The following is a 9,938-nucleotide window of genomic DNA, read 5'->3' as shown; positions in this document are numbered from 1 at the left end:
CGGCGGGGGGGGGGGATCAAGAGGTCATCGCCATGACCAGCGGCACAGACAGCCGCTGGTCGCGAGACAATGCGAAACAAGTACACAAGGGGTCTGAACTGAGCGGGCATTGGGGGATGTATAAAGTCTGGAGATCCTGACCGGACTCGTCCAGATTTCCTCACGACAATTCTACCACATCACATCGATCACTGCAGCTCAACCCACTCCTCCATTACCATACTCCATCATCAACTCTACCGACCTATTCTAACACGCCTTGGTATCACCGTTTCTCACGATGGCGGAAGAACCAAATCCTTATAAATTTATCTTACTCGGTATAGGCGGCTTCATTCTCCTGTTCATCGGCTTCATTGCCATCTCTTACGTGCTCTCGAAAGTTCAGGACAAACTTTACGATAGGAAGAAGGAGAAGGAGGAGAAGACGAAGGAGGATGAGGCTAAGCAGCAAGCCTAGTTCCAACCGTAGACGCCCGTCTCCGGCTTGTCAAAGCCGGCGACATACACACCAAGCCGGGTCCAGCGGAGACGGCGCAAGACTAGGGCTGGCTCTGCGCATAGCGTCTATCAGTGATCCTGTTATACTACGATCACTTTTATTGAGCGTCTTATTCTTTTCTTTTCCTTATGCTTTTTGCTTCCCTCTGTGTCTTTTTGCCTTTCGCGCTGGTGTCGGGCCAACACCGAGCGAGGGCAACTGAGGGCCTGTGCAGGAGGGATCCCGGATATAAGCGCTGTCCACTTACACGATATTCCGGTGGTTAAACGATTGGGATATGAAGCTTTCAAGATTATTGTATATATTAAAAGATGAGAACTAATAGCAGACGCGCACTTGGCTGCGCACGAGCATTACTACTGCATATACAATGATAGGGCCAAAGACAGTTAGCTATGTAGGTGACTGTGAATCACAACACCATTGGACAACATTGAGGAGTACTCATGCATCGAACCAAAGGACTATAGAACCACTCATTCTCTTCGCACGAAAGTCTTCTGTAAACTGCGCTCCCACAGCCGGACAGTGTGGCCAATAACGCCGTCCGGTCAATGACGACCCAGGATCCCATCCCGATGCCATGTACATGCCCTCCATCACCCAGTAAGCCGTCTGCCGAGTGGACATCTGCCGAGAGGACATGTAGCGCCCGGTCCAGCCTCGGTGGTCTGTGGGCTGCTGCTCTCCACGGTTGTCGATGGCATCGAACCAGCGAGAAACCTCGCTCGAAGCGCCGGGCACAACCTTGCGGTGGCGCAAGCGATACGGGAGACAAGAGCAAGCGCCCATGGCCACGAGCGTCAAAGAGAGTTGTTGGATGTGAAAGGGAATGGAAAGAGGGACAGAGTGCTCCCAGCTGCCATGATATATAATAACCGCATGTCTGCCACTTCCGGGGTCGTCCTGGTTTCTTCACAACAACTCTGCAACAGCACAACCGACACTCTACAACACCACAACACGTGTTGTCACAACCCATTATCATAGCCAATCTTGATCTTGATCCTTCAATACCACATCCTCACCGCAGCTCTCCCATCCCTGTTCGGACACGCCTTGACATCAACGCTCCTCATGGAGAGCAAATGGATTTTAGTTGCCCTCCCCTTCGTCCTCTTTGGCGGCATAGGCCTCGCGTGGGTGTGCATCAAAGATCGTAAGGGCAAGGCTCCTAAAGACGCTGAGCAGTAGGCTGAGCTCCCGCTGCCGCCCGTCTCCGGCCTGTTGTAGCCGCTGACATACACACCGCACTTGCAGCAGAACAACAGTCAAGGGAGGGGGAGCCCGGCCCGGGGGTGACGGCGCAAGGCTATAGCACCCATCGATGGCCTGTCGTCCGGACGAGGGCAGCCGTACGCATAGCGTCTATTCAGTGGTTCTGCTGCAACTTTGACATGGAGTCTTTTTTTTTTTCTTTCATGTGTATTTTCGTTGACTTCTGTCTCTCTTGAGGGGCTGTGCGGGCGGGGAGGCCGGTCGAGATCATCGCCGTAAGCGCTGTCTATTTACAAAATATCTCGGTAGTTGAACGATTGGTTTACAGAGTTTTGAGAATTGCTGCAGAGATTGAAAGATGCGGGAACTGATAGCAGATACAGAGTTGGCTGTGCTCTCTTGGCACGAGCATCGCCACCTCGATACACAACGGTGGGGGATAAGGGAGTTCCATAGCTGCGAGGGTCTAGATGACAACATACAATTGGACAACATTGAAGATAGCCACGTATAGCGATCAAGGACTGACTAACAAGAGCCACTCGTTCTTTTCCACGAGAATCCCCCATGAACTGCGCTCACTCACACCCCGGCTAGCTCGTCCGTAGGTCCGCCACGAAGCCTGTAAGCCGGACGGTGCGACCAATGACGACTCCCCCGCGATCCCATCCCGATGCTACATACCCTCCACCAACAAAACATGCCGTCTGCCGAGTGGGCATGTACAGCCCAGCCTCAACGGTTCGGCTCATCATTTCCGGGGCGGGCGTTGTGGCTGTGAACTGAGGTTCTCCATAGCTGTCGATGGCATAGACCAGCGACAGCCTCGCTCGAAGCGCCTGCTGCAACCGTGCGGCGCAAGCAATACAGGGGGAAAGAGCAAGAGGAGCCTATCATCGCGAAAAGCGTTTAGGAGAGTTTTTAGATGTGAGACGATACGAAGGAGAGTGAGAGTGGTCAAGTCGAGCTGGCATGAGAGATGTAATACCCGCACGTCTGCCGATCCTGGGTTCTTCGCAACACTCTACAGCATCTCAACTCTGACCCAACTGTCACGGCTAATCTTGATCTCTGAATACCATATTCGCGTCGAAAGCCCTGTCCCGACACGCCTTGACATCACCCCGCTCATCATGCTAGGCAAGCTCTTGGTCCTCCCCGTCGTTCTCGGCGGTGGCATGCTCCTCATCATCGTCGCGCTGTGGTATGTCAAGGGCCGCAAGAACAACGAGGCCCCCAAAGACATCGAGCAGCAGGCCTGGTTCCCGCCACCGCCGCCGCCGCCGGTCTACGGCCCGCCTCAGGCTCCGGTCTACGCGCCAAGTGCGGTGCGGCAGAGCCAGTACCGCGGCGGCCCTACCAAGCCGGCCCCTACGCAAGGCTGCCACTAGCCTTGCGTAGAGTATCCCATTCAGTCATTTCTGTTTGTGTTTCAGAGCGTTGGATTCTTGGTCATGTGTTTGAACTTTTGTTTATATTTGTTACGTTGAATGTCGAGTGGTTGCGGACCTAGCACGTGGTCCAAGGAAGCTTCGGTGAAGATTGTTCTACTTTAGTGCGTGCTTTTATCCGAAACCTGCAATACCTCTCGATTTGATCTAACCACATTTGCTTATATTAGCTTCTTTTAATCTTGTTTCCTTTCCCTTTTGTGTGACGGCGCGCGGAAACCCGACGGCAAGGGGCTGTGCCAGTCAAAAGTGTACGTCTGCGCCGTTTTCCCGCCCATCATCAAGTTTCCTGACGTCAGAGTCTTAACAGACTATAGCATGCATTGGTGTACAGAAGTCTTGGCATTCTTTCAAAGTAGGATGTGCTCTCTCCGGTGCTGACATCGCCCAATGCATGCTGCTGACGTAGAACAAGGTAAACTGCGAGCGCCTGGACAAGCCCGCCCACTTTGGCAACAAGTCACGCATGTATGAAACGCCACACACGACATAAGTCTCTTGAGCCTTTTATGTATACTGTCCCTCTCCTAGGTAATAATAAACCTACTCGTACTCCCTCCATCAGCCCAGGGGCTTGCAATCTCTGCTCAAAGCGCCTGGTGCAACCCTTGAGCGCTGTCGCAAAGCCAGCGGATCACCATGAGAAGCATCAAAGAGGAGAAACGCCTTCTGACCGTGACACTTGTACGAGAAAACGGCAATCTTTGACGTTGGAGCATGTCTGAGGGGACATGATGAATGTATACCTGTCCACCGGTCTTGGCACGGAAAAAGCGCCAGCACCATTGTACGACATCACCCAACTCACCACCCATTTTCTTCTACGGAGAATAATGCATCCAGCGCCAGGCTCCGTGGCGTCTCGAAGCGATGCGCTCTCGAGGTCGCTCCCTCGGATATATCTGGGTCCTGCGCTCAACAAGTCGATTGGGGAGGCACACCCTGGAGACTGGCTGAGGATACTCCTCTTCAGCATTGTGGGCGGCTTCCTTACCTTCGCTATTGCCGTTATCATCTGGAAAATTTACAAAACGAAACGGAGCGGGAACACATCGCCGACGGGTGCGGCGCGGACCGAGAACCCATCCCCGCAGCGGCCCGTCTCGGAGGCGCCGCCTCCACCCTACACGGAGACGGACCCGTCATGGGAGCCTGCTAAGCCGGCCCCGGTGGTGACGGCGATAAAGGCCGACACTAGACGGGTTATGTGTCTATTCGGTCGTATTTTTACAAGGCAGGAATCTTTTTGTCATTTGTGCTATGTTCGGGGACCATTCTTTAGGTGGTGTGTCAAAGGGAGCGGATCGCTATAGAAAGCCGTCATGACGAAGGAGAAGACGCGGCAGAAGATGGAATAAATACTCAAGAAAAATTAAATTTTAGTATTTTTTAGCCAAACTCTTGGTCATGCGGTAGCGGGAGAGTTAACCATGTCTACGAAGGGCGAGGCAGCCGAGTGCCTTTTGTTCCCACGAGAGAAGCCTACTCCCATTGTTGACTGGAGGGCTTCGACAGAGGCACAACCCGGAACAGATAGATGTTCCACCGTAACCGCAGTAGTCGTCTTCAATGAAACATGCCCTTGTATCATGTTACTATGCCTATTCTTTATCACGGCGACATGCTGTATACTCAAAGCGAGCGCCGGTGTAACCCTTGAGCGTGGACGTAGAGCGGGCGGTGCACCGGGCGAGCGAATCGCTATAAACAGCATTCAAAAGAAGCAGAAATTACTACAATGTAGTTGCAATGCAAAGAAAGATGAGAAAAACGTTACACGGTTACGAGTTATGACGAAAATACAAGAGAATTTAACAAGTCACACGGCATGAGGGCATGGATGAAGGGAATGTATATAATGGCCGCTCGTCTCCTGCTACCAACGTTCTCCTTCTTACCCTCCTTACCCTCCCTACCCTTCCTACCCTTCTTGCTATTCTTTTCCTTCTTGCCCTTATTACCGATAAATTATCCCTCCAACGCCACAATCTGCCCATCACCCTGTTCTCCTCGACACCTCGATCCCCCATTTCGCGATGGACGACACCGCGGTGGCGGTCTTCCTTGTGGTTCTCGCTTGGGTTTCCGGGTTCGTAACCGGCTACATTATCCTCGAATGGGTCAAAGCCAGCGAGCCTAGCGAGTCTAGCGAACCCCGCGGACACGAGACGAAAGGCCATGCATCTGACCGCAAGGTGCATTCCATGGACGACGGCCACCTCGTCTGGTTATTCGGATTTTTTCTTCTTTTGGGCTAGAGCGAAGGAATATCTTCTCTCATTTATTTTAGCGTCACTCTTTTTGTAATTTCTTTTTTCCTTTTTCCTTCTTTTACTCCATTTTAGTCTGTCCTGGCAGCAATGGCCGATCGACCCGGACCCAGTCCGTCCCGTCCCGTCCAGCATACGGATGCAAACATGTCGATCGGAGAAGTTGCCTTGGAAATTGACAATAAACACACCCCACACTCGTTTAAAAAGATTCATGTTCCCGTTTTCCGTGTGCTTCCATGTGCGTCGTTCCCCCTTCCACCCCCCCTGTCTATATCTCATTACAACGTGGCTGCACACACCCCCTCCCTCCCACATGTGAAGTGACAGAACTGGTCACACCCACCCCAGCGAGGTAAAAGTAAAAGGAATTGGGAAGGGAAAAAAAAAAAAAAAAGCAAAACAGCCCTGCAAAGGCCCTTCAAGAGACGACATCGGGTAAGGGACAGTGAGAGGAATGCATGCTGCCACTGTATGCATGCATGGTGAGGTTGCACAAGGGAGGAAGAGAAGAGGAAGGCGGAGGCAGCGGGAGAAGTGTGAAAAAAGGCCTCCTCCTCACTTTTCATCGTACTCCTTTTCATGAGAGAAAAGCTTCCTCTTCCTTTGGGAGACTTGCTTTCCTATGGGGTCTGAAAGACTTGGCTCTGCTCTCAGAGACTGTCGTCCTCGTCCTCGTCCTCGTCCTCCTCGTCCTCCTCGTCCTTGTCCTCCTCCTCCTACACAGACAAGCCCCCTTCCCTCCATGGACTCGGAGTGGGAATTCTACTCCATGAGGGAGCGCTGGGGTGACATCGCCGGCGTCCGCATGTTCCTCTACACGCACGTCCTCTACCTCCGCAACAAGACCGAGCTGTGGACCGCCCGCGTCGCCGGCCGCTACGCCTCCCCCGTCGCCCTTCCCGCCCGCGACGCCTTTGTCCTGCAAGAAGTCGACCTCCTCCCCCTCCCCCCCTTCCCCCAACCTCCACGTCAAGCGCGTCCGCGTCGCCGACTACGACGGCACCCCGACCCTCGGCCAGTACCTCCTCCACGAGGCGCGCATCGCCCAGCGCCTCCCGCACCACCCCAACCTCGCCCGCTTCCGCGGCTGCCTCCTCGACGGCGGCCAGATCACCGGCCTGTGCTTCGACCGGTGCGCGGAGACGCTGACGGAGCGCATGCGCAGGCGAGGCCCGGTGGACGTGGCCTCGACCATGGCGCAGCTGGGCGCGGCCGTGGCGCACCTCCACGCGCAAGACATTGTGCACAACGACGTGTGCGAGGACAACGTCATGTTCGCGGACAGGGACGGCGGGCACGTGGTGCTGGTGGACTTTGACTCGTGCGCGGCGAGGGGGGGCGGGCTGCCGAGGAAGAGGGGCCCGACGGCGCCGGGCGCGACGTCGTCGGAGTTTGAGAATGATCATGTGGGATTGCAGCTGGTGCACAGGAAGCTGCTGAGATATGAGCGCGACATGCGACGGAACCTCTGGGCGTGAGGATGGGGTGTTTTGAGGGGGGGCATTCGGATGATGAGATATACGACTATTTCCCTTTTTGCTGGAAGCGGGTTTCCTTGCTTGTACAACCTTTGCTATACATAAAATTCTTTCCATTCTATATCCGACAGTTCCCCGGGATACCTTGCCGTGGTTCCGCAGAGATCCCGACACACAGAAGCATGGCATCGTGACAGGTCGACGTGGTCGTACATGTCTTGTACTCCGCCTGTACTCCGAACCCGTATTCGCCATGTCGAACAGTGTGTTAGATGATCTTCTTTTCGAAAATTTACAGGAATGTTAGTTCAACTACCAGAAACATGGGGGGAGAACATCCACCCGCCGGCCATGGAACTATTCATGCTGTTTTTCTAATACCCTTTGCGCCATCCTGGTTAGCGCATGTCGTTAATAAGTGACTCAAGAGAGAGGGCAAGGCATCTTGAAGCGGTTGATGAGAGACCCGATTTTCCCAGTCTCCGTGCCTTGTCTTCTTTGGGTAGCAGTTTGCTAGCCCATCGACTTGATCGATGCCTGCATTTGTTGCGTCAGATTTACGACCATCCCAGAGGCGCGCGTGACCACCTGCTGAAGCCACGGCCCCTTGACGCCCAGTCCTCAAACTCAACAACAACAACAGCCTTCTCATCTACCAGAACCTTCAAACTTCTCCGTATTTCATCTTTTTCAGATAAGCATGGCAAGCAAAAATATAATGCTGGCCGTGACCGGCGCCGGCGCTGTCGGGGCCGCATACTACGCCGCCGCCCGCACCACTCGGCCGGCGGCGGCGTCAAAGCCGAGCACGTTGGCTGATGGCCGCGACCACGACCCCGACTCTACCCACTCTGCACGATTCCCGGCTGAGTCGTCCTCGTGTATGGTGCGGCGGTCGAGCTCAGCAGTACGTCGAATTTACATAACTAACCCGGCCAACGTTCTGTACTTGGGAGAGCATGACTGCTAACAAGTCGTCCACCAGTCTAGCTCAGATTTGCCACCCTTCAACAGCAACCCACACCTGGGTGAGGCGGAGAACGGGGGACACCAGCAGATATTCACAAAAATCAGCAATCGTCGCTGAGACTGCAACGACAAGAACACGAGCAAAAAGAAAAAAAAAAGGCGGGCGTTGAGCTTGGTATATGTATGTTACATGTTGAACTGATATGCTAATGTTGATCTCGTTGAAAATGCGTCTTGGCCGCCGCGTTGAAATAATCTCGACCTAGTTGAAATGCAATGATTGTTGACTTGTTCGAAATGGCATGCTCTCATATCCCCAAAAATGCTCATTCCACGAATCATCACGCCAGCTTCTTCTGCGTAAGGTCCGCCAGCTCGTCCAGCAGCTCCACCGTCTCCGAGGGACTCGCGATCCATGCCGTCGTGCCCACGCTGCGCGCCTTGAAGTCGTTGCTGCCCGCGCTCAGGAACTGGTCACCCACGTGCAGCGTGTTCTCCCCGCCAATCGCCGCCGCGCCCGCGTCCCGCCGCCCGAACCACTGCTGGCACACCGCCACGCCCCACGACTTGTCGCCGATGTCGACGAAGACGTCGCGGCCGCCGTTGAAGGCGCAAAACGGCACGCCCCGCTTGGAGGGCCCCGGGCCGGCCGAGGCGGCGCAGACTTTGCTCGCCGCGGCGGCGGCGGCCTGCTCGCGCAGGCCCAGGCTGCTGAGCTCCAGGATGCGCTGCACCACCAGCACCGTCTCTTCTAGGCTCTCTCGGGCGATCTGGATGTGCGGCGGGTCCGGGATGATGCCGACCGCGCGGTCCTTGCGGATCAGCCGCGCCGGCAAGTTCATGGAGCGCACGCAGTCGCGCAGGGCCGTCTCGGCGACGTCGAGGAGCGCGGTGATGTCCGCCTCGGACCACGAGGCCATCTCGGGCGTCAGCCACTGCGCGCGCGGCACGGGTGCGAGGCGGTGCGGCGACGACTGCGAGTACTCAAACAGGTAGTTGGCCTCGCCGCCCATGATGACGAGGTTCTGCTTCTGCACGGGGTCCAGCTCCGTCGACGCCGCCACCGTCTCCAGCAGGCCGTGCAGGCGCCCGTAGTAGCCGTCAGCCGTCGTGTAGCCGGCCGCGGTGACGATGCCAATCTTTATGTTGTTACGCATGAGGTCTGTCCAAGGTTAGTGGTGTGTCGCACGATGCAGCATGGTGCTGCGCGCAGGGAGGGGTAAACTTGCTAATCAGACGTGGTACGATCGGGCTGCTGGCCTCGAGGTTTTGGCCGTCCTCATACAGGGTGACGTCACCGTCAAAGGTGGCGAGCTGTAGGGTGCCATTGGTGACGGCCATGATTTGGGCAGAGTTGAGGATGAGGCGGACATCGTTGAAAGATGGCGCCACGTACCGGCGGCAAGAAATGTAGCGCTTGCGGTCTTGATACTTGAAGGCGGCCTCTAATGGTAGCCTGGTGAAGAAGGGGCCAGCCGTCGGGACCAACATGCCCAACTTGGACGGTATGGGTATGGGGGAGTCTTGATTCTGACGAGCGACTGTGAAAAATTAGCCAGAACTTCGTGTCAAGAGGCCCGTTGCGCTTACTATGATCGTCAATCATGACTTCCACGTCGCGCATGATTTCGGCGTAGCGGCGGTGCGCCTCCTCTGACATCTTGGCGATGCTGGTGCCATCGCCGACGACGCCTGTGGGCTGCGAGTAGAGGACGAAGGGAACGGCAAGGAGACCCTTGACCCATTCAATGAACTGGTCTCGTCGGTGCGTCTTGAGCGCATCTAATGGCGGTCAGTGGGCTGGAAGGTGCCAGGTAGGCGATGTAGGGTACGGATGGCGATGGTGAGGTCCACGATTGTTCGATTCCAGGACTGTACTAACATTCCACGCGGTATCGGGTCGTCATTGTTTCTTTGACTCACCGACGGTGAGGTTGAGATGAGATCAGACTAGCGGGGTTGGAGCGTTTGCAGACGGGAAGGAGGAGTTGGGTGCTTGTTTCCTCCTCCCACAATGGCTGGCGATGAACCTGATTTCGTGCGACCG

At 55.3% G+C, this 9,938-nt stretch overlaps 3 protein-coding genes across 3 annotated transcripts; 2 read left to right on the top strand and 1 right to left on the bottom strand.

Moving 5' to 3' along the window:
* Positions 1 to 2,853: 2,853 nt before the first annotated feature.
* ISF_06131 (hypothetical protein) lies at positions 2,854 to 3,111 on the top strand (the record flags this gene model as incomplete). The annotated part of the gene is made up of 1 exon (XM_018849735.1): positions 2,854 to 3,111. One exon carries the CDS (start codon positions 2,854 to 2,856, stop codon positions 3,109 to 3,111), a length of 258 nt encoding a protein of 85 aa, XP_018703233.1.
* A 3,075-nt stretch (positions 3,112 to 6,186) lies between these two features.
* ISF_06130 (Protein kinase-like domain protein) lies at positions 6,187 to 6,922 on the top strand (the record flags this gene model as incomplete). Its single annotated transcript, XM_018849734.1, has 2 exons — positions 6,187 to 6,360; positions 6,419 to 6,922. The coding sequence occupies 2 exons, from the start codon at positions 6,187 to 6,189 to the stop codon at positions 6,920 to 6,922; spliced, it is 678 nt and encodes a 225-aa protein (XP_018703232.1).
* Positions 6,923 to 8,232: 1,310 nt separating this feature from the next.
* ISF_06129 (IMP-specific 5'-nucleotidase 1) lies at positions 8,233 to 9,798 on the bottom strand (the record flags this gene model as incomplete). Its single annotated transcript, XM_018849733.1, has 4 exons — positions 8,233 to 9,053; positions 9,130 to 9,432; positions 9,482 to 9,673; positions 9,774 to 9,798. 4 exons carry the CDS (start codon positions 9,796 to 9,798, stop codon positions 8,233 to 8,235), a joined length of 1,341 nt encoding a protein of 446 aa, XP_018703231.1.
* Positions 9,799 to 9,938: the final 140 nt, after the last annotated feature.

Source organism: Cordyceps fumosorosea (assembly GCF_001636725.1).
Source record: "Cordyceps fumosorosea ARSEF 2679 chromosome Unknown scaffold_15, whole genome shotgun sequence".
In the NCBI taxonomy this organism is placed as follows: domain Eukaryota; kingdom Fungi; phylum Ascomycota; class Sordariomycetes; order Hypocreales; family Cordycipitaceae; genus Cordyceps; species Cordyceps fumosorosea.
The sequence above is the reverse complement of the archived record's forward strand: the minus strand, read 5'-3'. Positions and strand labels throughout refer to the sequence as shown.